Here is a 26,924-nt window from a genome sequence, read left to right as displayed (position 1 = left end):
AGACCCTTAAAATTAACCCAGCAATAAAATAATAACAACAATAATAATAATAATTATTATTATCATAATTTTATTATTATTATTATTATTAATAATAATAATAATAATAATAAACCAAAAAAATATATATGATACATACATAAAACAAATGCTAATAATAATACATTATCATAATTGTTGCTACTTTTATATCTTGAGTTAAATAAGCAAAAACTTCTAATCAAGTATTGATTTTTAAACTACTCTCAATGCCCTAATCAATGACCAAAGAGTCTCAATCAAACTACTTTTTTTTAAATATTGTTTTTAATTCATGCTATATCTGACGAAATGTCACGTTCAATATATATTGTTCAGCACAGACACATATTTTCCTAAAACATTTCAACAGTTTTCTTCAATAGAATTGCAATATGAAACTAATAGTTTATACCAACTTATGTCTGTATTAATTCTAAATGATATGAAAATGGGGTTTTTTTACAGAGGGATCTGTTGCCACAAGTAGTGAACTTTTGGACAATTGGCACATCTGTACTAGTGATAAAGATTCAGCTGTATTAGAAAGATCCAGATGAAATCTTCAGTCATTGATTTTAAGCAGCTACTCTCCAGTCATTGTAACCTGTGCCCTCCTGTCTTTCAGTTTTTGAAAAGATTCTTGTTACAGTTGTTTGTGGTTTAACTCAACTCAGATAAGCATTTTAAGATCTGATAAGGGAGACGATGCTAAAAACTATTTCCTGTGTTGTTTTTTCCAATATTGTGTTCACATTATTTAGCGCTGCTGCTGAAACAAAAGAAACAACCCTCTTCAATGGTCTGTCGTAATGGTTAACTTGGTTCTCTGATGAAGAGACTATCCTCACATCAAGGCCTCTCAGAAACCCATTTTGGTCAATGGTACTCCTCTTATTCACTTTGTATCATGCAGCCAGTAGGCCAACAGTAATTCATTAGTACAGTGTTCTGAATTTCAAGAAGATAATGCTGATTTTCAAAGCATACCTTTATTGAAAAAACAACTTCATTGTGTCGCACAAACAAAGAACCTCTGCAACACCATGCCCCATCTACTTCCTCTTCAGACAAGTGAGCGTCAAGTCAAGCTCATTAAAGGATCCATTTGCCACATAGCACGCCATGAGTAATGTTGGTAAGAAGCTGGTAGCTAGTAAGAAGTTCAGTTACGCCAAGGGGGTTAAAAATGGTTGTGGCAGAAGTGCATACCTGAGCATACCAGCCTACTTAAAGCACTGGTCTGTACCAAGCGGCAACCTCCAGTCTCAAACTATGAAGCCCATGCGGAAGTGTTATAAACTGCAATTCATCTAGAATCAGCTTGAGGCTGGCTGCAGAAACACTGGAAACCACATAGACACCAATTCAGAAAGACGATCTTTGCAGCATTGATAAACATGTTTACAGCCTGGTTCAAGAAATGGCTTGGCTGTACGTAGCTATTTACTCTATCTGCACACACTGTACAGGGGGTGAATTTTTTTTTAACGGGACAGTCCAGAAGATATTAAGATTACGAGTTTTTGCCCAAATAAGGACATGACTGACTTGACTCACAGACAGGGACACATAGCTGTTGGCTAGGAGGCTCAAACTCTGCTTCTTTACGTCACACTCTGCCTGGTTGAGTTCTGCATTTCCAATATGGCTGCCGCTGTCGAATGGCTTCAATGCAGCGCTCAGGAACAGATGGGTGACGTCACGGATACTACATCCATTATTTATACAGTGTATGGTCCGTACATATGAAATAAGTAACTGGGTGGAGAGATAGTCTTGTTACAATAAAGAAACTACATAAAAAAAAAACATACAAATGAATCCCTTTCTTGCAGAACTGCTATTACAAAAGACTTGAAGAATCAAAGGATTGAGAACAGAACTGTTGTACAAAACTAAATGTTTTTGTGGTAATCAAAGTGTATAAATACGACTATAACATTTATAGTACTTAGTGGCGCTAAGGTAGCCACAATTTGGGATTAGTTGGAGAGTCTTTCCCTCCACAAAGATACGTAAGGACTCACTTATGCAAAAGTTGTTAAACACTTTGAAAGACATCAAACTGTGAAGATTTGTTAAAAAGTATATCTTTAGATGATAACGTAATATTCAGCTTAACAGTTACATAAAACATGCAGTTTTTATATGTTTTTTTGTGTTAGGTGTGTATTTGTCAAACTGTGCTGTGATATTACATCATTCATGTATATCTGAATGCTTCTTGGTGGAATTAGTGAAGGAAAGAATTAAAAAAAAAAAAAGGAAATACCTTTTGTTCATTCCCCACAGATTGCAATTTTATTTAAGAAATTCCACTTCACATTTACCTCATTCAATTATTTTTTAAATAAATACAAGATACTTGGGCCCTTATGAACAGGATAAGCATCCAATGAGACCCCCCTCCCTTCTCCCCTCTCCCCTCTCCCAAACCGCGCCCTCATCCCACTGCTTTTTGTCTAAACTAAACTAAACGTTACATAGCCTACCAAAAGTCCCTTGGTTGCTTCCACAGCTCAAACAGCATTGTCATCATCAGAAGACCCAGGATCTGTTTTTATGAACTCAAGGTATTGACAATGCTGCTGCTACCTACCACTTGGCCCTTCATGGTTCCAACAGCCTGACCTTGGAACTACATGGGCAACAAGAGCTTATCATGGAGGTTTTCAAGACGCACCTCTCTTCACTGGAGTTTCAGTGACAAGCTAGGCCAATAGCTTCCCAGGAGACTTAAAAGCTAGCTTCAGTGTCCCAGGACCACCCCTCTCTATGTAAGTTCTCACCGTCCATTATATCCACATGCAATGAGGAAAATGAAAAGAGAACACGGGGGGAGAGAGATGTTACAAAGAGGAGCTCACCCCCGCCAGGTTGGGCTGCACATTCTACCTTCCATCAAGCCTGGTTTGTACTTCTGCCTTGAATTTAAGCAGCAGCACACACCATAGGTTAGTATAGCTCTGTTCCAACACAGAGCCTATTTTGTGCTGCCGTTTTGGCAAGGTCACTCTTGAAAAAGAGGTTTTAAATCTCAATGAGTCTCTTACCTGGTTAAAGAAAGAAAGAAAGAAAGAAAGAAAGAAAGAAAGAAAGAAAGAAAGAAAGAAATAAAGAAAGAAAGAAAGAGAAGCATACGCACAAAGCCTGACATGCCCCTCCTCAAAAAAGTAACTACATGTTGAAACAACGCAGACTGCAAGCCCTGTGATTGGTCCACTAGATAGCATCCTAATTTCCTGCATTTCCAACATTTCCATTATCCCTGCCTACACTGATTCAGCACCACACAATCCATCTCCTATGACGTATAATATTGCAGTATGATCAACTGCTGCTCAACATTTATTAACTCCAACTCCAACATAATATACTTGGATTAGGTTGCGATGGTTTCCTGTGCAACAAAAAGCAAAGTGGAACTGGGAACTAGCGATATAATGAGCATTGGAATCACACTGCCAACTAGCGATTAGGTGGAGTATTGGAGAGCAACGAGGACATTTCAACTAACAAGTATGTAATCTTAACTAGTACGACGTATGCCACTAAAGCGTACATTCAAAGCAGAAGTACATACCAGGCTTGACTCCCCCATTTGCATGATAGAGGAGAGGAAAGAATTAGAGAAGAGTCTATAAAGAGGACAGGGATGGCAGAGCCAGGGCAAGAAGCTTGTATGGGCTGCAACCATAGATAATAATGCATAATTAATAGACGTAGTATCCGTGATGTCACCGGTCTGTTTCTGGAGCTCTGTTTTGAAGCCAATCGGCGGCGGGAGCCATATTGGACATGCTGAACTCAACCTAACTTCTGTCGAGCTAGTGTGAGGTAAAGAGGCAGGCTTTGAGCCTCTTTGCCAACAGCTACAGTGGCACCGCCTGTCAGTGAAGTCAGCTGTACCTCTCCTACTGGAAAACTCGTAATCTTAATACCTGCAAAACTGTCGCGTTATGAAAAAATTGACTCCCTGTACACTGTGTGCCGATCAAGAAATTAGCTATTCAGACTAAACTAATTTTTGTACCAGGCTGTAAACATGTTTATTTCTGCTGTAAAGATCAGCTTTTTTAAATTGGCATGTATGTGGTTTCCGATACTACCGCAGCCAGTCTCAAGTGGACACTCAAGGAAATGCAGTTTGCTTCAATTCTTGTAGCAGGAGGTTTCTGCTTGGCTACAACTAACCCATGCCAGGTTAGGCTGTACACTCTATCCGTAGATAATGTACTGTACGCCTGCTATACTAACTATCCATAGTATTAGAAATAATCAAATTATCATCACAATATTCGTTTTCTCTGCACTATGGATGACTCTTGTGTTACACTGTGAATTTCACAAGTGCTATGTTCTCATAAAACCACTATTCTGATGTTTATTTCCCTTGCACAATGTTCTTGCTTCCCTGATTGTATGAACTAAAGACATCACCGGGTTTTGTAAATGCTGAACACACAATGACAGTTTATTGAAATAATCCTAAAAGTAAAAGCTTAATTTTTCCTCTGTTTTTATTATGAATTTGGTCACTTAACCTTGAGATGCTATGGTCTTTAGGAATGTATTATTCTAATTAGTACTGTTTATCTTTTATAATTCAACCAGAAAATCCTTTACTGCCATGTAGGTAAGATTACTCAAGTTACAGTAAGATGCTGATGTGCAAGTAGCTTATTGCAGTGTCTTCAAAAACTGACACTAGGTCCGTTTGACATTTGGTCTGACCTTTGCTTCTGTCACAGATTGTAGGTTGTGGTTTCTCTCCAGCGATGCTCAATAAAACATTTGTTACGGTTCTTTTTTCCCCCTACGTGACATTTTGGCACCTACCCCTGTTCTTACCACTTCAATCTAACAAATATTACCATTTAGCCACCTGAAATGCAATATAAAAATATAATAATAACAAAATGATATTACTTTCATCCCCTTTTCCTCTCAAGATAACATATTCCCTACTGACCGTCTGTTTGTTTGTTTGTTTGTTTGTTTGTTTGTTTGTTTGTTTGTTTGTTTGAAAAAAACTTCACGCTGTAACACTATATGACTATGGAATAATATAAAACACACAATCCTATACAAAATCTATTAATTGTACACAGAGCACACATAGGTTGCACAGCTAATGGAGATGATTTGTTTCTGCATGACTGAGGAAGTGACAGCCGTATGAAAATACTGTATGACAGCATGGATAAAAGCAGCTCTGAAGAGCATCATCACATTATGCTGACTTTATCATCCCTTTTAAAGAGATATCAGACTGAGCTCATCCCTTAACAGAACTACTTTCCTGTACGGTTCTATACTGCATACCACTAAACAAGACCATAAGGACCCATACGGAGTCTATACCATGGCATATCATACTGTAGCCTAAAACATGATATCAATCTGCTCTCTTCCATTGAGAGTGTATTCCAGGGAGAACACACATGTCACACTCCAATTTACACTATTATCAGAGCATGATAACCATAATAGCTGCTGTCCTCCTGATTCACGTATTTGGCAGGAAATCAAAGTCACATCCAGGTGTTCAGTATGATGTCAGCCATCTGTGTGTATACACACAAACAGATGTGGGGCACGGATGACAGATAATCTCTCTACAAAGAGCTTCTACCTCACACATCTGAGTGCAGTGACAATATTTCTATTATGGGAGGCAGTCCTAATGACATCACTGTCAGGTTCAGACAGAACATTCATAATTTACTATGGGTGTGTATGTGTGTATTGAACCTGTGTACTGCATGTGTGTGAGTAGCTGACTTGGTGATACAGGAAATGTATTCCACTGTATAAAAGGAATATACATGGTACAGCTACTGCTACAGGATGGCTGTGGTTACATTATGGCTGTAGTAATAGTATCATATTAAAAAGCTATGGTTATAGTGTGATTCTGGCAGTATAGTATAGCATATTAAAGGATATAGTAATGAAGTACAGTATAGAATAGTCTGGTCTAGTCGAGTGTAGTAAAGTGCAATATGATGTAGTAAAAGTATAGTATAGTATAGTATAGTATAGTATAGTATAGTATAGTATAGTATAGAATAGAATAGAATAGAATAGAATAGAATAGAATAGAATAGAATAATAACATAAAATAAAGTATTAGTCAAGTATAGTACATTGCAGTACATTGTGGTACATAACAGTATGGTATAATACAGTGTAGTCTAATATAGTATAGTGTAGTCTAATCTAGTCTAGTCTAGTCTAGTCTAGTATAGTCTAATATAGTATAGTGTAGTATAGTCTAGCATCACATAGAATTATTTGCAGAGATCACACATTGGCCCTTCGAGAGCAAGCCTTTGGAAACACATGACAACAGTGACAATGAAAAACTTTCTTTTCAACATGTTTACAGCTGGATTAAAAAAAGGATTTTGGTCAGAGTAGCTAATTTCTCTAACCGCACACACGGTTTTGCATAACCTCTTCACCTATAGTTAGGTTGATTGAAAGTAAGGTTGAGTCAACTTTCCAACATGGTGACTGTCCACAGACGATAGGCTTAAAAAAACCTATGGGTGACTTCACTAAGGCTACGACCATGTATTATACAGTCTATAAATGGGATAGAAAGAGAGAACAGAAGAAAGAGAGGGAAAGAGACAAACAGAGCAGCAGAAATACAAACAACCTCTGAAAATACATATCAATGTATTAACAATATCTATATAGAAAGGAAAATAGACTGTTAATAATGATTGTACTAATTGAAGTCTACAGGTCTATTGTGCAATTAACAACTACAGTATTGATAATATGGGGTAGACAAATGGCATTAATCACAGCAGTTAGTCAAGTGGGTCTTAGATTAGCATTAACAAGTTTAATAATGTTTTTAATAATGATTCTATTTTATTAATCTAGTATAGTATAGTATAGTATAGTATAGTATAGTATAGTATAGTATAGTATAGTACAGTATAGTATAGTATAGTATAGTATAGTATAGTATAGTATAGTCAATTAAAGTATAGTGTAGTGTAGTATAGTAAATTAAATTATAGTATAGTATAGTATAGTATAGTATAGTATAGTATAGTATAGTATAGTATAGTATAGTAAATTAAATTAAAGTATAGTATAGTATAGTAAATTTAAGTATGGTGTAGTAAATTAAAGTATAGTATAGTATGGTAAATTAAAGTATAGTAAAGTGTAGTTTAGTAAATTAAAGTTTAGTAAAGTGTAGTATATTAAATTAAGTACAGTATAGTAAATTCAAGTATAGTATAGTATGGTAAATTAAAGTATAGTAAAGTGTAGTGTAGTAAATTAAAGTTTAGTAAAGTGTAGTATATTAAATTAAGTACAGTATAGTAAATTAAAGTATATTTAAGTGTAGTATATTAAATTGAAGTACAGTATAGTAAATTAAAGTATAGTATAGTAAATTAAAGTGTAGTATAGTATGGTTTAGTATAGTAAATTAAAGTATAGTGAAGTAAGGTATAGTATAGTCTAGCCTAATATAGTATGGTACAGTATAGTATAGTTAATTGAAGTATTGTATTGTATGTATGTAATTTATTTTATTATATTTAATTTATTTTATGTTATTTTAGTTTAGTTTAGCTTTGTTTAGTTCATGACCCCTCTTTGTTAAATAATTGATTCTGATTGGACATTACACTGTAGCTAACTCTTTTTCTGTCTAAGGCTTGTCTTTACTGTCGGGTAATAATGACAGTTACTAGACACAGATGTGAGAGCAGCCTGGGGAGTTAACATCTCAATTGTCTAATCACTACAAAGCCACAGAAACCATAAGCATTAGTGATAATAGCAACAGTGTTAAAAGTTTGACAATTGCTTAATTTATGTTATATATCGTTGAGCTTGCAGAAGAAGGAAATCCTTAATGAGGACAGAGATGTCAACATCAATATTTCTTCAGAAGTCCTGCTCTTCTTCTATAATGTCACCTCCAGTAGACATGTTCAGTTTAATGGGGATTAACAAATAAGCAGGCTAATGTTTAATTGATCATAAATTGAGCTGTAATGTTTGATGATAATTCATCCCGCAAGGAGACTGATAAGAATCTGCCATCATGGGGGCACTATTATTTTTTAGCAGTATAAAAAAAATCAGCTTAAAATGTCTAAAATAATCTTTAAATCAAAATTCTGTGTCCTCTTTTTTAGGTATTTAGTTAGTAGCCGGGTACAAAGTGGTTAATGTATGATGAGTGACCAAATTGGAATCCTGACAGGGTGAGCAAGACCACAATGCAGAAGTATCCTACTGTGCATAGCCATCTGCTCACCATACATTATCCAGTAGCTGAGCTGAGGTTTGAGAATTGTTATGGATTTAGTTTAACTAGCTTAGTTTAATGCAGTTTACATAGCATTACAATGAGAAGGCTAATGAGTTCTATATAGTATAGTATAGTATAGTATAGTATAGTATAGTATAGTATAGTATAGTATAGTATAGTATAGTGTAGTATAGTATAGTATAGTATAGTATAGTATAGTATAGTATAGAATAGTATAGTATAGTATAGGGTAGTATAGTATAGTATAGTATAGAATAGTATAGTATAGTATAGTGTAGTGTAGTATAGAATAGTATAGTATAGTATAGTATAGTGTAGTATAGTATAGTATAGTATAGTATAGTATAGTATAGTATAGTATAGTATAGTGTAGTATAGTATAGTATAGTATAGTATAGTATAGTTTAGTATAGTATAGTATAGTATAGTATTTGGTACATAAACGTAGAGAATATCTTTGTATTCCTCCTCTCTCCAGTTCTCTTTTCTGTGCTCTCTCTTAGTTTGGGGGGGTTGGGATTTTTTCTTCTGAGTCTGCATGCAGGAGCTCAGGCCCTGCTTCATGGAACAGTCATCCAGAGGATCTGAGAATAGTGGAAAATTTCAACTGCGTGCTCCAAGCTTACCTTGTTTGGTTTGACTTTACATTGGTTGCCTCTTCTTAGATTAGTATACATACAAGCACTAATGTTCTATTCTGTTTTATTCTACTCTATTCTATTCTATTCTATTCTTCTATTCTTCTCCTTCACTGTATGTTCTAGACCTTCACAAATAAAACTAATATAATGCATTTGAAGCATTTCATTCTTTCATTAGTTAAACCCTGCTATATTAAACTTTAATTGAAGCCAAAAGATCGCCTCCATAGATGCAGACATACTGCGTTTGTGGAACCAAGGCATGCGCAGAAGTGACCTGGCTGGTCGAGCCATGGGACTGACATCACACCACTTTCGCTAACCAAGACACAATTTTACCAATAAAACATCAAAGATCCCTTTAGGTCAGTACAGACCACAGTAGAGCAGATTCTTGTGTTGACTGGAAGCAGACAGGTGTGGCTAATGAAAGTTGAAGTGCTCTTGTGTTAGTGTTTGTTATGTTTTTATTGCTGTTCCTCATCTAATCTGCTAATCCATTGCAGAACCCTGCGAGAGTCTGAAGCAGAACTGTTGAATGACTAATCAAAACTAAACTATTCCAAAAAATTAACACTTGAGCATAAAGCTGTATGATATGAACTAACTATAATGAGTGAAACCATGTTTGATGAAAATGCATTCTACATGTTTTCTAATATATCAGCTTAACCAATGTTTCATCTGTTATATTGAGTAGGCATGGTTTATAACCCATACAGTAGCTAGTCAGCAGGGGGAGCTCTAAATCTTTTGGTTGTACAATCAGTAAACCCTAATCAATCATCTAATTATATACAGTGCATGGTTTCAACAATATAAATATCATCCACTAAATAAGACAACACTGTTGGTAAGACTGAGTTACATATAGATATTGAATTAAAGTCATAAACTATAATCTGTTCAATATGTTTTATCTCTGTTTTGTTCCTCTATTCTATTTTTCTCTATTTTGTTCTTTATTTGTTTGTTGTACTCTATGTTTGGTTATTCTATTTTATTTTATTTGATTGTATTCTGTGTTTGATGCTCTTCTCTTTTATTATCATCTATTATCTTGTATTATATATGTGTTTATCCTATTCTGTTGTTTGTTTATTCTATTATACTCTATTCAATTATTTTCAATATTATTCTACTCTATATTTGTTTACTGTATTCTATGTTTGGTTTTTCTTTTCTATTCTATTCTATTCTTTTATTTTCTATTCTTTTCTTTGCTATTCTATACTATTCTATTCTATTCTGTTCTATCCAAGGTTGTAGAAACAGTTTAATTGCAGGTAATCACACAGTTCACTCCATAAAAAATCAACTTTTTTTGTTACTGTTTCAATATTCTATTTTTTTCTTTGTTTATACCAACTTGATCTGTTTCACCTTGTACTATGTTCTGTAAGCTATTCTCTTATTTCTCTTCTTATTTCTTCTATTCTATTCTATTCTATTCATTTGCTCTGTAATGGTCAGTCCTCCCCTGTTCTGTTACATTTTATTCTGCTGTAAAACATTTTTTTTCTAGTTCTTTCTTTCACCCTCCACTACTTTCCATTCTAGCTTACTCCTTTCTTTCTATTTTGATCTATTCTACTTTTCTACACGGACAGTAATTTAGATTTTTTTTCCGCACTGAGGTTTAAAAGCTCTGAACACATTTAGTGAAATGCAGCATGCCAGCTCCTACGTGCATTCTGAATGAGGCTAGTAGTGATATTTGCGTATAACAGAAGCACCGCCTCCCTCCCATTGGACAATGTGTACGTGAGGGCGTGGCAAGGAAAGATGAGAGTTGCAAATCCATGCCCTTACTGGGAAGACATGGAGCGCTATGGACACAGTCTACACGAATGAAGTAGGAATCTCAACTACAGACCTAATATTTCTCTGCTGAGTGAAACTAACGTTTTGAGAGACTGAGAGCAAAGAACGGGCGGCCCAGTTGAGGATGGAGTGTGCATTTGACGCACAGAATCTGATCTCTATTTCTTTGAGGAAAATCCAAAGCTCCAGGACGCAGAGAGGAGGCATCAAGCTCCACAAGAACTTACTGGTAACGTACGTACTGAGAAACGCCAGACAGTTTTATATGAGCAAGAACTTATCGCAAACGCAGAGGACGCATCACTATGAGGACGTTGTTGCAGTCCGTGAACGGCACGACTATCTTGAATTGACAGGGAGCTTAACGGAGTTGGCTGATGACTTCTACTGCAACTTTACTGGGGTAGAGTCGGACACTTGGCACTGCGGAGCGCACCAGCCCATCGGCCAGCCTGCAGAGGTGGCGCACCAAGACGCATCTGCCTGCGCAATGGTTCCACCAAGTGACTCTGAACTGATGGTTCCGGAAGCCTGTTGGAGTTGTGCGGACAAATCCTCGTGGGACTTACCGGTCCTGAACGCACAAGCTAACCAAAAGACTGTCCTGGACTTGGACACACATGTGGTGACTACTGTCACGAATGGATACTTCCACTCAGACTGTTGCGCGCAGTCAAAACAGCCGCAGGGCGCGCAGTGCTACAGTAAAAAGCGAAAGATGGACACAAGTTATCATATTGTTGATCCAGAGTTTTACTTGCCGGACTTTGGGCTAGTGCCATGTAAAAGGATGAGGACTGATGATGATTCACCTTCAGACTCGGACCAGTTGGACAGCACAAACATCTCAAACCTGATCTCAGTGTTGGGCTCAGGTGGACTATCTGAGTTTGTGAGTTGGCAGCAGACGGACCTTGAGCAAATATTCGCCGCTCAAACTATTTGTTTAAAACATACACTGTTAACAGGCAGCGGCTGGACCAGAGCAATCGAAGCATTCTGATTTTAGATATTGTTTTTCTTTGTACCGTTTTATTTTGTTGCCTTTAAATAAACTATGACACGACTGCAAGTCTCTCTCTCTACTGTGTTATTGAAAAATGTTGTTGAAATGTGAAATATAGAGCAATCATTGCCAATCCGGGTAACTTTTGCACATTAACGTTTCTGGTGCCATACTGAAATATTTTTCTTACACAGTACTATTTAATTGTACATTTAATTTAAATCTTATTTTCTTTACATTTTGTTTCGGGGTATTGGACTCTGTCTTTGGTTTGTATTTCCTGAAGAAACGAGTTGTCACTGCTTCTCTTGAAAGATGTTGGAAGAGCTCCACCATGTGGCATATAAAGATCTGTACAGGCTCATGCATCAGATCAACGCAGAACATCACCCTGTAAAATGTATAATTTATGTCAGGGCCTGCTTTTATAAATCAATAAAACTCACATTATTTAAAAACTGATGTATTGGCTTCACATTGCATTTCAAATCCTTACGAATTATTATACTATACACTTGTTATGTAAGCAGAACATTGTGTATTTCATGAGGATGTTAGTGCCTTCTCCCATTATTTAACCAGCACTATGAAACTTACAATTTATGGAAAACACAATCAATATTTAAATATTAGCTATACTTTTCTCGAATCTATTATTGCTTCTATTATAAAGAGTAGGTTGATGAAATGAGGCCAGCATTCATTGCTGTACGCCTGAGTGTACCATATTTTGAAAGGGGAGACACGCATGTACCAAACTCGGTTTGGAAAAGCAGGAATTAGAGTGGAGCACTCACTTGTGTTTCCTCGGTGGTCCGAGGGGGGCGGATAGCTGAGAATAGACAACAGTATGTCTGTCCTTGAGACATGACTGCCCGAGGGTTTTACCATCTATATTCCCGGGACAGTCAAATACTTTAGCGCGTCTGTCGGACAAGATGTTTGCTGTTTTTGTCAGATCCGCGGTGAGTCTATATTTTCAGTCGGCATGTATTTAAGATGCGTAATAGCGCGATAACGTAATGTTTTGTACCCAGACACGGTGCAGGGGGGTGGGGTGCTGTACAGGACAGCAACAATGTCATCCTGATAGCTTAGAATATAACGTGCATTTCACCACTGCAAACAAGCTGTTGAAGTGTGTTGACACTAATTGGTATAGTTTTGTATGAACATCGAGTCGTTTTTCGCCCCACTGTGGCATTTTGTAACATGTTAGCCTAGCATAGCTGTTAGCATAACGTTGGCTTAATGCGCATGCTTCAATAAAAGCCATCGGTGAAAAAACATGTGAAAAACACGGGCTTGCGGTTGTTGTTAGTAAAAAGTATCCCGGCTATATTGTAGTTCGCTTCAAACGCTTTGCCGTGACATGTATTTCCAAATAACAAATCAAGAACTCTGCAGCAAACAGCATAACATAGTTTTATTTTGAAAAGACCTACCGGAAGTTGTGTCGCAGTTCTCCTACTGGATACACATTTGAGTTAAATGGTGGTTACTGTCGACGATTAACACCACATCTGCTCCATCCTTAAAGGCACTATGAGGAACTGAGAAACAGACTGAAACCAACACTGATGCCTCTCTATGACCTCCAAAATCAAACAAAACCATAAAGAACAACACTGATACCTTCACTGTTGTCATTTTTAATGCCTTAAACCACTCAGAGGATGTAGGTGTCAGGCCACATGATTGACATTTGACTCTAAAAACACCCTTTTTGGCTGTTTTCATGGCAAATAATCACAATGAGTTATCACTCATCTGGCTGTTAAAAGACAGCAGGGTGAGGTTTTTGTTGAAAATACTACTTTTGCGTACAGAGCAAGAGATGAGAGGTATCACTTTGTCTACAGTGGGGTGCCAAAATTGATATAAATCAAAAGTTTCTCAAAGCAGCTTTAACTTTACTTTAATTTTAAATGTTTTCTTTAAATCTGGTGGGATTTCTGTTAATGAATCTGCACTTATACGTTTCATTGTTTTTGTTATTCTGAACATACAACGAATGGTTGTCGATTACCGACATTAAGATGCATGTAGACCCAGACATGTTTCATGTGTGTTTGTTTTAGCTACCATTTCAAAGGTTCTTCTGTGTCACCCTTCTATTTATAAGCTGGCCGAGCCACCACCAGCTCGTCCCAACATATAGTATTAGTGCTGTGCTCTGTTGTTTTGGTGTCGGATGTCATATACCAGGTCACCTTACTGTAAAGAGTGACTTTGTAAATGAATGTGTTGCTCATAAACCTTGATCGTATTCCAACACTAGTCATAAGTTACTCTTTAAGGATTTATATGGATACAAAAGAAACTCAAAACATTTGAAACCTGGGTTTGTGAGGCAGCATTTGACAGTCTGTTAGTATGTATTCTACCAAATGTTGAGATACTTTCTGAGTATCCCATTTTCTTGATTTTACTAATTACACATGTTTCAGCTGCGGCCTGGCATGGTGCGGCCTTGTCGTCTGGTCAGACCAGCGACTCAGATCCCAGAGAGGTCCCTGGTGCACCAAGAAGGTTTACCAAAGCTGCCTGTGCCACCCTTGAAGCAGACATGTGAGCGCTACCTGGCTGCTCTTGGGCCCATTGTCAGCGAGGAGGAGCTGGAACACACCCGGCAGCTGGTGAACGAGTTCCTCAAGGGCGGGGTGGGGGAGAGGCTGCAGAAAGGCTTGGAGCGACGGGCACGCAAGACAGACAACTGGGTAGATATCTGGGTGCCTGCATACTTTAGTGTGATAGACATCACTATGGGCAAAAGTCTGCTATGAACACTGTATTCAGCAGAAGTTATGGAAAAATACACAGAAGCATATTGTTTCATGATCTCTGACTACTGCTATGTGTATGTAGCTGTCAGAATGGTGGATGCAGTCAGCCTATCTCGACTGTCGCATGCCGGTGGCAGTCTACACCAGTCCTGGGGTTGTCCTGCCTCGCATGCACTTCCAGGATCGACAGGGACAGATGAGGTGAGAAACCAGGATCTGCTGTCAAAGCTCTCCACACATTTAACAAATCTCTTCATGTTAGAAATAGAGAGGATAGTACCAGTTGTGCTCTAAATTTTCTTCCATTTCTATGACATCAGTAATAATCCTAACTTATAAAAAGCACACCCATGAAGTTGTTTCCAAAACTACATTTGAAAAATACTTCAAATACTGTTAATATGGAGGATAAACTATGAAGCGGGAGTTGACCTTTGTGCAGGCTTCTTTCCACATGCTGTCTATTTAAAGCCCCACGGCTGCTCACAGCATTGCTCAGCTGTTTTGGGCTACTATGACCCATGGGATATGCAGTGAACTCAGGGATACTCCATTGAAAATAGTGACAGTTGTTGTACAGGATGCAGGAAGCTAATAGCTCATCAGCTGGATTGCATAGTGAGATAATATGGAACATGTTTTTTTTTTTTAAATGTACCCCAATCATATCCACAGTGGCTTTTAAACATGTATACCAACAAACCGTTAAACTGTATTTGTCATTACAACGATGGTGTCTCTGTTGCAGGTTTGCTGCCAAACTGATCGCAGGAGTTTTAGACTTTAAAAGAATGATTGACACGTAAGTATCCATTCAACAAACACATCCTGAGAGCTCATTATCATCATGATAGAGTTGAAAAAGCTAACGATGGGTAATATGCATCACAGTGAGACCCTACCAGTGGAGTACCTGAGTAGGCAGCCGCTGTGTATGGACCAGTATTACCAGATCCTGTCTTCATGTCGAATCCCCGGTCCAAAGAGAGACACTGTCATGAATCACGCCATCGGTATAACAACTCCCACTCATATCACCGTGGTTCACAACTTCCAGGTACTCTAGATGACACAGCTGATCATTTTCAACACTTTAGCCAGACTTTTCAACAGAATTACATTTTTGATGGAATAATCATTTACTACTAAATAACCCTCATCTGGTGTTCCCCCAGTTCTTTGTCTTGGATGTTTACAATAGCGATGGCACCCCGCTGACAGTCGACCAGCTGTACATGCAGTTAGAGAAGATCTGGAACTCCTCTCTGCAGACTAACAAGGAGCCGGTTGGCATCCTTACATCTCAGCATCGCAACACCTGGGGAAAGGCGTATAACAACCTGATTAAAGGTGAGCAGAGAAGAATAAAAAACTAAAAGAACATACATTTTTAGAGACTTTGTTCAGGGAAAGTTTGATCATGAAAGCTGTTTTTCTTTCTCAGATAAAACAAATAAGGAGTCAGTTCGTGCCATCCAGAAGAGCATATTCACAGTGTGTTTAGACGCCCCGATGCCTCGGGTGTCGGATGAGATGTATCAGAGCCGTGTGGCTGCTCAGATGCTGCACGGAGGAGGAGCTCGTTGGAACAGTGGCAACCGCTGGTTTGACAAGACATTACAGGTCAGTCTTTAGAGAAATGACTCAGCATTCAGAATGATAATCAGTTATACTATGGTTCAGAATTAGACTTTAAATTCTCCACAGTTCATCGTTGGTGAAGACGGTACATGCGGACTGATGTACGAACACGCACCTGCTGAGGGTCCCCCCATTGTGTTTCTCATTGACTATGTTGTAAATTACATGTAAGTGCTTTACGCTTTAAAACTAGCATGGTCCAGGTTTTTAAATGTATTTAAATTGACAAAGTGTTTTCTTAACAGGCGTAAAACTGAAATGGTTCGCTCTCCCATGGTTCCCCTGGTCATGCCTCAGAAGCTACGTTTCAACATTACACCTGAAATCAAGAGAGACATCGACAGAGCCAAGCAGAACATGAACATGTACGTAACAAGTTCAAGTTGTTGTCATCATCTCATCTTTGATGTCAGACGTCTTGTTTGACTCACTCTGTTCTTGTTTCTTTAGAATGGTGCATGACTTGGATGTGAAGGTGTTGATGTTTTCTCATTTTGGGAAACTTGTGCCAAAGCAACATAAGCTGAGCCCAGATGCCTTTGTGCAGATGGCCTTTCAACTTGCCTACTTCAGGTAAAAAAAAAGAATCCTATTTTAAAAACAAACAAACAAGCTGATCATAGAAATGAACTGTTTTGGTCACACATGAAATCCTGTTTGTCATTTTAGGATGTATGATATTTGCTGCTCAACATATGAGAGTGCATCATTACGAATGTTCAAATATGGACGAACAGATGGAATCCGTGTGACTACTGAAGAGTCCTCCAAATTTGTCATGGCTATGCAAGACCCAGCTAAAAAGGTGGTGTAAAACTACGCACAGTTACACAACAAATGTACACTTCTTAACCTGCAAACTGTCTGACTGAACTGTAAATACTCTCAACAGAACACAGAGAGGATGGAGCTGTTGAGGGAAGCTGTTGAGAAACATAAGCAGAACACATACGATGTGAGAGGCAGAAATTCACAATACGTCATCAGTTTTTTTTTTTACTATGATTTGTCTTAGGGGTTGACATTGAATGTTTTTATTTCAGGCAATTCATGGACAGGGTATAGACAGACACCTCCTGGGTCTGAAGATGGTGGGTATTGAGGACCTGACCTCCATGCCTGAGATATTCATGGACACCTCTTTTGCAGTGGCTCAGCATTTCAATCTCTCAACCAGTCAGGTACTTTTAAATCTAAGAAACCAACACTCTTTTACATCTGCTCACAAGATATTTGTCATCATGTCTGTCTGCGTTTGCCCCCGTCTCTGCGTCCAGGTTGGCTCAAAGACAGACTGTGTGATGTGCTTTGGTCCGATGGTGCCAGATGGCTACGGAGTGTGTTACAATCCCATGGATGAGCACATCAACATCGCCATCACGGCCTTCAACAGCTGTGAGGAGACGCACGCTGCCAAGTTTGCCCAGGCTGTGGAGGACGCTCTGTTGGACTTGAGAGCTCTGCTAGAAGACACAGCTACAGCCAAGCAGTGATCCCACACAGGAGCCTGGCATGGTGATTGTGTCCCACTGGGCTGTATGGGAGCTGCAACTGAACCGGTGCCGGAGTCACTGGCAGAGCGCCAGGATGACGTCGACACACAATGAACTGAGCGTGATGGAGTTGATGGGGAACCGGGTATCAAAGGGTACAATGTTTGACAGTCAATGCACTGCCTTTGTGAGGAGAAGCTGTGAAGGAGATTCTATATTTTAATATATTGTATTATATATAAACTTGAAATGAAGATGATAGGCTGATTGTAATGGTAGTATTTATTTCTTTGTTCATACAGTGCCATTTCCATGTCTAGTCCTCAGAAGGATTCTGTCCTGTTTGATTTAAAGATTTTGAGTGCTTGGGGTTGTTTTTTTATTTATTTCAGATTAAAATAATTAGCTCATTGGAACAAAAATAGGATCTCGCTGAATTTTAAAGGCTTTAGCAAAAACTAAATAACTGCAAACTAAAGAAATGTAGAATATTATTGTATCCTTAAAACAGTTATCAGTGAGTATCAAAGATGCACAAAAGAATATTCAGCTCTGAAGCTCCCTTTGGAATGCAGGTAGTCTCCATGAAACTCAATCTCAGCCATGTTTCCAGAGGAGTGCCACTGAAACAGCTGCTGGCCTTTAAACACATTTGTCTTCAACATATCCATGTCCCGGATCTGAACAGAAGACAAAACAGAGCAAACGTTATCACACTCGTGCTCTCTCCTGCTATGTATGTGGTACATGAGAACAACAGCACATGTTGGAAAGCCCACCCGCACCATTATGAATGTAGACTGGGAGTTGGTGGAGTTGAATACTAATCCTATATGCAGAGCTTGGATTCTGATCTTCACTGCGGGAGGGGCGTTGATGAGGACCCGACAGGTGTGGTTCGTGCTGGATGTTGTCGGGTTCTCAAAAACACCGATTGGGGAAAACAGCTGAATGTCACAATCTGTGCAGCGTGGACAGAGTGCATTTAGTGCATAGGGTTAAACAAAACAGGAACAACCTTTCACTCAAATGCAATCTAACGCATAGACCAGACAAGAGGTGTTAAATGAATGAAGGTCAAAATGGTTAGTATTTGTATATGGATTGTTTTGGGTTGTTGAAAAGCTAACATCTGAATAATCTTTACAAGAAAACATATGAAGCTTTATGATATCTTTCAGCGTCCCTGTTTAATTGCAGGCTTCTTGTATTGGATTGCAATAGACAGTGCAAGTTTTAGAAACATTGCACACATCTCTCTGGATTCAGTTTGAACCTTTGTGTTGCAATAAACTCAGACAATGAGCTCACATCACTTAAACTCACACTGACTCCAGTAAGCAAGAGCAAGCCACGTCTTTCACTCTTACCCTGATGGTGGCTCTTCTTTGTGTTTTTCTGTGAGGTGTACGTGAACACAACCCCACTCCCAGGGGTGAGCGAACTTTGACGCACAAGCAGAAAGTTGGTTCTGGTGGTCAGTTCACTGCCTGCTATCTGCTCGCACTTCTTCACAAATGCCAGGCGGTCAAAGAATGCAACAGTCTCCTCTGTGGAAACAAAGTCACATAAAATCATTTATTTAACAGCAAGAGCTATGCAACTGTCATTCTTTATATATTTGAAAAAAAACCTACTTGTCCTGCAGTTCAAGGAACCAGATTCCACTTTAACATGTATGACTTCATCCAGGGGTCGGCCGATGGATACAGTGCAGCGGCCGCTTACATTTCTCAAGTCCACCATGCCTGATTCTTCCACGAGCAGCTGTCCACATGCACCTGGGAAAAAGAAGACCCTGTATTGTCAGTCCTCCAGATGTCGGCTCTTTCTGAGAGCAGCTGGGGTTGATGAGTTCTTACTTCTTCTGGGGGTTGGGGTGGTTGCTGCAGTGGTCTGTGGGGTGGTGATAGTCTCTGTTGGGCTTGGAGGAAGTTTTCCCTTCTCAGTTAAGTCTGCAGTGGGGACAACTGAAGTGGGAGATGTGTTTCCACAGCTGTCCATCATGTAGCAGCCCTGGATGGTGATGGGCTTGGGCATGTGCATGCAGAACAGAGGGCTGATGGGCTCAGGGTTGGAGGGACCCATACAGGACACAGCTCTGGACTGGATCCCATAACCACAGGGTACTGAACACTGGAGATCAGGACAAAATGACAATGATGTTTTGCAGCTTGTTATTTCAATTTAGTGTAAAATTATTTTGCAGACCCCTAAAACTTAAGTTTGGGAATCTACAACAACAGATATTATAGTCTCAAGTTTTGTGAAGTATTGTGACTTATTGAAGTTTTTACCAATGCCAAAATGGCCAATATTATTCACTTTTATTAATAATTTTTTTGTTTTTTACTTACATGGGGCTATCATAAGGAATTAGCTTTATTTTACTAATTTCACACAGTATTATTTCTATTTCTTAATCTATAATTTTCTGTATAGAAAGCCAAAATACAGTAAAACAAAATGTTTACCAGGATGACCAGGTTACATTTTTACAATTGCCCTTAACTAACAACTGGTCCAAATCCCAAATATTTAACTTTATAGTGACATTAAATTTCAAACAGCATCCTTACATATAAGAGCCTGGAAACAGAGGATGGTTTACCTTTCTTCTTTAAAAATGACTGATAGATATTCATTTATTCTCTGTCATTCGACTTAATGAGAAGTCACCTAATGGTTTCATCCTGAATCTAATCTCATCTTCATATTGCTGTTCATTTGTCTTCAGTGAAATGTACCTGGCTCCATGGCTTCACCTCCCACCTAAAGGTGCAGACCTGTACCAGGCAGGGCACTGTGGTGGCTGGTTTGACAGCTGCGTGGCAGTTCTCCTCCGGCACTACACTCTCTTTACCCAGGAGGAACTGGACACATGCCACAGTCCTCTGGGCTACACCCAGATCACAAGACACTGAGCAGGGTGAAGTCGTGAATACCTTCCACCTGGACAAATGACAGTGGTATTCAAACCATTCTTCCTTTGCAAAAATAGACTTCACACTTCTGGATATGTGTGTTTTACCTTGCTGGGCAGCTGTGTGTGTTACATGAAACCACTGCTGCAGGTTTGGGAAAGTCACTGCACTCTGAATCCTCCACCACCACCTCCTCCTCCTCTGTTTCTACAGCACAGTACAGCACCCTGTTAGCCACCCCTCCTCCACACGTTACACTGCAGACTCCTTGCTTAGAGCGCCACCTGGTTGTCATAGCAGATATGAGACTTATAGCATTATAGAAAAATAAACACTATATTTTGTGTGTTTCAGGTGTGTTGTCTCACATTGGAGGGCAGGGGGGTGGATTGCATGCCTCAGAATAAGGAGAAGGTTTGGAGGAAGCATCACAGTTAAAGTCAGAGACCCCCAGTCTGGTCTGATGCTCCACACAGGAAAACCACACCTGCAGGGTTCCTATATAAGCATCAGGCTTTGGTTGACCTTATCTGCAGAGATGATGCTGTTTCTTAATGAAGGTAAGTTTATATTTTACTTACCGTTACCACAGGTTTTTGAGCACTGGCTAATCACAGGACTCCACACATACACAGGAGTCTGTGTGGAGCGTGGCAGCAAACCAGACTTCAGTGCAGGCTGATCCTGGTAAGGAAAACATTATTTAGATGAGATTTACTGTGTGGAAAAGAGAGTGAGAGTTCAGTCAATTTCAGTCCTCTTTACCCCTCCTGTTGATTCCCACCCAATAGGGCAAACGTCCACCACACAGGGCACAGAATCAGACGGTTTGATCTCCTTTGAACAAAAGCTTTGATCCACTTCAACATCCTGGCCGTCTTCTGGACGCACACATGTGACAACGCGTTTCGCCTCTCCTGGCCCGCACACCGCTGAACACTCGCCTGGCTCTGATACATGCCATCTGTAAGAATATGTAAAAGGGGGGGTCACATGAAAGCTAATATTAAATAAAGGATAACACCTCAGAAGCTTTTTGTAGTCAAAGCTTATTATATGACCCATGTACTCTCTAAAATGAATGGTCATAAATGTATTCACCCTTTATTCAGATCCCAAAGGATCGTTCACCAAATGCCCTCTTTTTTTCATCAAATCTAAGTACATTTAAAACAGACTTAAATAAATACTTCAATAAATTAACACATAATAGTAATAAGTATTGTAAGAAAACAAACAAGCAGAGAAAAGTTTTAAAGAGTACAGTTAAAAACAGTAAAATTCAAGAGTAGTTTCTAATCGTGCTTTAAAAAGTCTTACAGCAGGGAAAAAAATGGTTGTTTTTATATAAATATTTAAAGTAATCACAGCATACAAATTCAAACTATTTTCTACAGTGTAGAGTTTGCATGCATGAAGCATAAGCCAGTCATCTGAAAGAGTATGAAATTGAGAAATTAGAAGAAAAATAAAATATATATAAAATAAAAGCTAATGCCTGACAAGTCTTGGTAGAAGCAATGTCATTTTTTTTTGTGCAGTGATTTGTATAATAACTACCCCGCTAATAAATCTGAGTGCAGGATGATAAACTGAATCTAGTGGTTTAAGATTTGAGACAGAAGCTTGTCTACAGATAGTGTGTTAAAGAGTTTACACCTGGCAGGGCAGTGTTGCAGGTTACATTCTTCAACAGCATTTGGCACATCATCAGTCCCACATTCAGAATCAGGAACCTTTAGCACATCAGCTCTGTGTTTCTGAACACATCTCACAGGACGCACTCGCTTTCCTCCACCACAGGAGGCGCTGCAGGGTCCAAACATCCCAGTTTCCCACCTGTAAGACAGTGAATTATTCATGTGTACCCAGTTGAGCTGCCCTGCATGAGAACATCATTCCATCGGGAGAGAACAGTATGAACCTTACCTGGGGGGACAGGGTGAGAGCTGACAGGTTGTGTGAGGTGGTGTGGGTGGAGGAGGGGTTTCACAGTTGTGCTCTTCCACATGATTGTTTGTGTCTTCAGTCACACAGATGTATGCATGCTTCTGCACACCTTTAGAAAGTAAATATGTGTAGGAAGAAAAATCTTTGACACAAATACTTTGGTTGAATAAATCTACCAATTTTATAAATCTGATATCTGAGAGCAGAACAATGACTGAGTGGATCTAATTTATTCAGCTCTGCTTTTTTTTCATAAAAAGATCATTTTTCCTGAATACTGTCATAAAAAATACTTTCCCTTTTTGGATCTACATCATAAAAGCCCTTTGCTCCTAAAACAAGAAAGCTGAGACTATAATATGCAATCAGTTTGGGAATGTTTTAATAGTCTAATAACCTCTGCTTTTCAATATATCAGATGATTATCAGCTACTTACCTGGTCCACAGGAGACTGAGCAGGACGTTGTGATTAGAGCCCATTTGCCTTTAGGTGTGTTGTCTGTCGAGTCACTCTCTCTGTTAAGTGTGTAGAACTGGTAGCTGATGTCAGGATTTGTTTTGTCACCATATTCTTTCCCATACTTGCGGTATACCTGGAAAAAAAGAAAAGAAATGTATTCCCTGTTTGTGCAACAATTTATTCCACCCTGATTACTTTTGTGTATTTTTTGTATGCACTGTCTACAGATGTAATGTATCAAAGTCTGCCTCTTGCATCATTTTTCAAAGTGTCCTCTGTCTGACCTGTACGTTTATCTCCTCCTGCAGCGGCCCGGGCAGCAGCAGCTCCTCCATCTCAGGCAAAAGGTCAGGGGTCAGGTGGAGGCGATACTCCAGGTGGTTGTCATCCAGCGGGGACGGGTGGGTCATATTCAGTGCCATGCTGCCTCTCCCAGACAAAATGTACCCATCCCCAACTGTAACAGCTGCGAGCACACATTTTAAAGACAACATCAAGTTTAAGTCCCACTTATCCTGCAGTGGAAATGTAAATGTAGGGGATAACACTAACCCATGTGTGTGAAGAGCGGGGCCATGTTGATAATATGAATCTGTGTGGCATTCGCTGGCAGGGAGAGGAAGGTGGTGTACTCTGAAAAGAGAATAATCAGATATAATGGGATATGATGCAGAATAAGGCTATTACCATTAGTACACATGTATATTCTGATTATTTTGCAGTTTAGATGTTTGTTAATGTCATTTAAACATGTCAAGAAATGAAGTGCCTTTGGTATGGTCACTGGAAAAAAACATGTCATTACACCACAAAAAAAAGTTAACAGATTATCAAATATGTTCAATAGTGATGCATTATTGTCTGCTACCTCTGGCCTGACCAGCATTGTAGGAGTCAGAGGTCAAAGTGCAGGATGATCCATCTCCACCACACATTCCACACACATCCCTCACTTTCCCAGAGTTCATCACACCATCACAGCCAAACAGCTGATCAGAGACAAACAGTGCATTTCACAAGTGTTAGACCGAGTGGGAAGAACACAAAGCATGTAAGCATTAAGAATGCATCTGTTTTCTTGCATGCTTACTCTCACTTAGTCATCTCTACCTGGCATTTCCCTCTCAGACAAGCAGCTGTGGAGCCAAACGGAGGAGGGCTGTCGGACTCACAGCGAGTCCCGTCCACAAACTGAGACCCTCGGCTCACTATGAAGTTGTCGCCTTCAGACTGGCACATGTATCTGCACTGCTCATCCCCTGGTGATGAGAAGAAGGATTCACATCACTAGAGGTCAGTGCTTTGTTAGTTAATGAGTGCAAAACTAAGGGTTTCATTCAGGCACACCTTTTGCAAAGCCTACAGCAGGGATCCAGGTGTAGAAGGAGGCAGTGTTTGGTTGCAGGTAGAGAGGGTGGTAGTCTGTATGGGAACACTGCTCTGCCATGAAATCCAACTGAGTGCGCTCACATGGCTGCAAAAACATTTGAAAAAAGTAACACAATTTTTTTACTCTTACTTTTCAGGCCTGATGATGGCATCTGAATCCATCACAGTCGGGCCTGAAGCTTCATTCCCAATCCTTCACAAAGGCAGGCTGGCCAGGACACTTTCCTTTATCTAAAATTGATTTTGAGAACAGTTCACTTCGCCCTAAGCTCGTGGTCTAACTTTTAAATGACTTCAGTGCCACTGAGTCTCTGGGCCGTTCCATCAATCCTTCTATTTTTTCAGGGGCTTCTTAACAGGGCCCAGGCTGCTCATTATCAACAAAGATCATATACAAGTGGGATGATTTCAGGTACAATGATCCACTGTGAAAACAGCACTGACCCACTCTATGGAGGCCTACTGTAAACATAACCAGCAATAGCTTACCTGCTGGTGACAAAGTCCAGCCTTAATATCCGGCCCCTCACAGTCACCCCCTCCAAAAGCAGGTCTGTCGCATTACACAAGAAATGTTATAGCAGCATTTTGAGCAGGTTGCCTATAAGCTGTACATGTTTCCCTTATCACATAAACTATAATTGAAACCTTGGGTTATTGCACTTCCGTGTGCGATGAGTGACCCCTCCGCCACATGTCCGTGAGCAAGGGGTGAGCTCCGACCAGCTGGACCAGGAGCCGTGCACCACCACAGAGGAGCTGAGCTCATCCAAGGACACACAACGCCCCCTCAGACACCACTACACACAAGAAATGAACATCATGAAAGACGGGCATGGGAAAATGATTGCAGACTAGGGAGCAGCAGGTACCTGATTAGGTGCACACTCTGTCCCATCCAGCAGCGGGACCAGGAGGCGTTTGCAGGAGCTGTCATCATCAGGGTTAGTGTGACAAGACAGAGCACGGCAAGCTGGCTGATGAAAAGGGAGACTAATGTTGTAAACATGAGTAGAAATGTGGTCATACTGTTTGTGTTTGAAATAATGCGCCACCTGGTGGACTCAGGGTGTTATTACAGGTGACTCACTAGGTCTGGGTTGGTGAAAGAGCATGCTCTTGCAGTGTTTCCAAAAGCTATTCGACACTGGTCATCCACTCCATAATAAAGTCCAGGTTTCCAGTCCTGTAGAGAGCCTCCCAGTTCAGGCAGGTCCTTTACACACTCAGCTTTCCCTTCACTGGAAACATAAAGACATGGGACATTCTCATTATCCAAAACAGAATACAGCAGATTAATTAATACCTCACATGCAAATTACTTACTTTATATTTAGGGCCCGAGCACCACTGGTGGCGAAGGCCCTATTGTTCTTCTAAGGATCGATTTTTATTCTTTGTCGCACGACTTCAAACGCATTTTTGGCCCCCTGAACGTGCATGAAAGCGCGGATATTTTTCTTTTTTTTTCATCGGGCCTGGTGAAAAATTTACTAATTTATGGGTCTCGCAAAAAAATTTGCACAAATGTGCTAGTTAGCGCCCCCTAATATTTTCAAAAACGCCTTCGTATTGGGGTTATTTTGAGCTACATGCATGAAAAATTTTATGCATATTCATGGCATCAGGACGCACAAAAAAGCCTCTCAAACCCATATCCGAAACTCAACAGGAAGAGCGCCACCTATTTTTGAAAATCAAAAATGGCTCCAAAAAGCGTCCAAAAACGTCCAAATAAGATTGCATACTTTTGCTATTAACTCCTAGAGCTTTTCTCCGATTCAGTCCAAACCAAGGTCAACCTATAGTAAACCCATTTACGAGAAAAAATTATCAGAACAAATTCCGTTCAGACGAAAATTGTGGGCGTGGCAGACTTTGGGGCGGGGCATAAAAAAAAACGTCGGAAAATTGAATTTTGTGACTTTAAAATGCACGTAATTTCACCTCATCCTACACACTCATCAGTCCTGGGAAAAAATCTGCTCACTAGCACCCCCTACAGTTTTCAAAACCCCTCCCCATAGAGGTTATTTTGAGCTACATGCTTGAAAATGTTTACCCATATTCATGGCATCAGGACGCACAAAAAAGCCTCTTGCACCCATAACCCAAACTCAACAGGAAGAGCGCTACCTAGCTTTGAACATGAAAAATGGCATCAAAATAAGGGTGCATACTTTCACTATTAACTTCTAGAGCTTTTCTCCGATTCAGTCCAAACCAAGGGCAACCTATAGGAGACACCTTGATGAGAAAAAATTATCAGAACAAATTTTGATCAGACAAAAATTGTGGGCGTGGCAGGCGTTGAGGCGGGGCATCAAAGGCACATTCAGCTTGAAGAATGACGCCCAAATAAGGGTGCATACTTTTGAGAGCTCCTCCTAGAGTTTTTCTCCGATTCAGTCCAAACAAGGCACATTCTATTGCAGACATATTGACGATTAAATTATTGTTAAAGGAATTAT

General features: G+C 39.5%; 3 protein-coding genes across 5 annotated transcripts in view; 2 read left to right on the top strand and 1 right to left on the bottom strand.

The window, feature by feature from the left end:
* Positions 1-10,684: 10,684 nt before the first annotated feature.
* LOC117818485 (immediate early response gene 5-like protein) lies at positions 10,685-12,267 on the top strand. Its single transcript, XM_034691392.1, has one exon. It carries the CDS (start codon positions 10,928-10,930, stop codon positions 11,804-11,806), a length of 879 nt encoding a protein of 292 aa, XP_034547283.1. The 5' UTR covers positions 10,685-10,927; the 3' UTR covers positions 11,807-12,267.
* Positions 12,268-12,601: 334 nt separating this feature from the next.
* On the top strand, positions 12,602-19,039 carry zgc:154046 (uncharacterized protein LOC562075 homolog). Its single transcript, XM_034691391.1, has 14 exons — positions 12,602-12,774; positions 14,260-14,529; positions 14,678-14,796; positions 15,344-15,397; positions 15,487-15,652; positions 15,771-15,945; positions 16,040-16,218; positions 16,303-16,403; positions 16,482-16,601; positions 16,687-16,809; positions 16,906-17,041; positions 17,129-17,191; positions 17,280-17,417; positions 17,514-19,039. The coding sequence occupies exons 1-14, from the start codon at positions 12,748-12,750 to the stop codon at positions 17,727-17,729; spliced, it is 1,887 nt and encodes a 628-aa protein (XP_034547282.1). The 5' UTR covers positions 12,602-12,747; the 3' UTR covers positions 17,730-19,039.
* adamts13 (ADAM metallopeptidase with thrombospondin type 1 motif, 13) overlaps positions 17,994-26,924 on the bottom strand; it is a 17,840-nt gene continuing 8,909 nt past the window's right edge. Inside the window, exons 9-30 of one of the 3 annotated variants that reach the window (XM_034691390.1) lie at positions 25,544-25,694; positions 25,326-25,430; positions 25,102-25,253; positions 24,943-25,006; positions 24,412-24,538; positions 24,175-24,323; positions 23,933-24,053; positions 23,617-23,697; positions 23,349-23,530; positions 23,041-23,197; positions 22,583-22,712; positions 22,313-22,492; positions 21,419-21,617; positions 21,235-21,337; positions 21,022-21,151; positions 20,761-20,937; positions 20,477-20,681; positions 19,592-19,865; positions 19,367-19,510; positions 19,100-19,279; positions 18,515-18,690; positions 17,994-18,409 (exon numbers count right to left, since the gene is read on the bottom strand). In XM_034691390.1, coding sequence (XP_034547281.1) covers positions 18,254-18,409; positions 18,515-18,690; positions 19,100-19,279; positions 19,367-19,510; positions 19,592-19,865; positions 20,477-20,681; positions 20,761-20,937; positions 21,022-21,151; positions 21,235-21,337; positions 21,419-21,617; positions 22,313-22,492; positions 22,583-22,712; positions 23,041-23,197; positions 23,349-23,530; positions 23,617-23,697; positions 23,933-24,053; positions 24,175-24,323; positions 24,412-24,538; positions 24,943-25,006; positions 25,102-25,253; positions 25,326-25,430; positions 25,544-25,694 — 3,343 coding nt within the window. In that variant the 3' untranslated portion in view covers positions 17,994-18,253. Of the gene's footprint in view, positions 18,691-19,099; positions 19,280-19,366; positions 19,511-19,591; positions 19,866-20,476; positions 20,682-20,760; positions 20,938-21,021; positions 21,152-21,234; positions 21,338-21,418; positions 21,618-22,312; positions 22,493-22,582; positions 22,713-23,040; positions 23,198-23,348; positions 23,531-23,616; positions 23,698-23,932; positions 24,054-24,174; positions 24,324-24,411; positions 24,539-24,942; positions 25,007-25,101; positions 25,254-25,325; positions 25,431-25,543; positions 25,695-26,924 lie in introns of those variants that run through there. The other 2 variants (XM_034691388.1, XM_034691389.1) reach the window with 2 other exon arrangements.

This window comes from Notolabrus celidotus, chromosome 9 (genome assembly GCF_009762535.1).
Source record: "Notolabrus celidotus isolate fNotCel1 chromosome 9, fNotCel1.pri, whole genome shotgun sequence".
NCBI classification, from domain to species: Eukaryota; Metazoa; Chordata; class Actinopteri; order Labriformes; family Labridae; genus Notolabrus; species Notolabrus celidotus.
Note: the sequence above shows the minus strand (reverse complement) of the source record. Positions and strands in the feature narration are given on the sequence as shown.

Excerpts from the sequence above, each read along its gene's own strand:
- LOC117818485 (XM_034691392.1), top strand. The coding sequence starts at position 10,928 with ATGGAGTGTGCATTTGACGCACAGAATCTGATCTCTATTTCTTTGAGG.
- zgc:154046 (XM_034691391.1), top strand. The coding sequence starts at position 12,748 with ATGTTTGCTGTTTTTGTCAGATCCGCG. Across the intron at positions 14,797-15,343 it reads GATCGACAGGGACAGATGAG|GTTTGCTGCCAAACTGATCG; the intron begins GTGAGAAACCAG and ends TCTCTGTTGCAG. Across the intron at positions 16,219-16,302 it reads GGTTTGACAAGACATTACAG|TTCATCGTTGGTGAAGACGG; the intron begins GTCAGTCTTTAG and ends AATTCTCCACAG.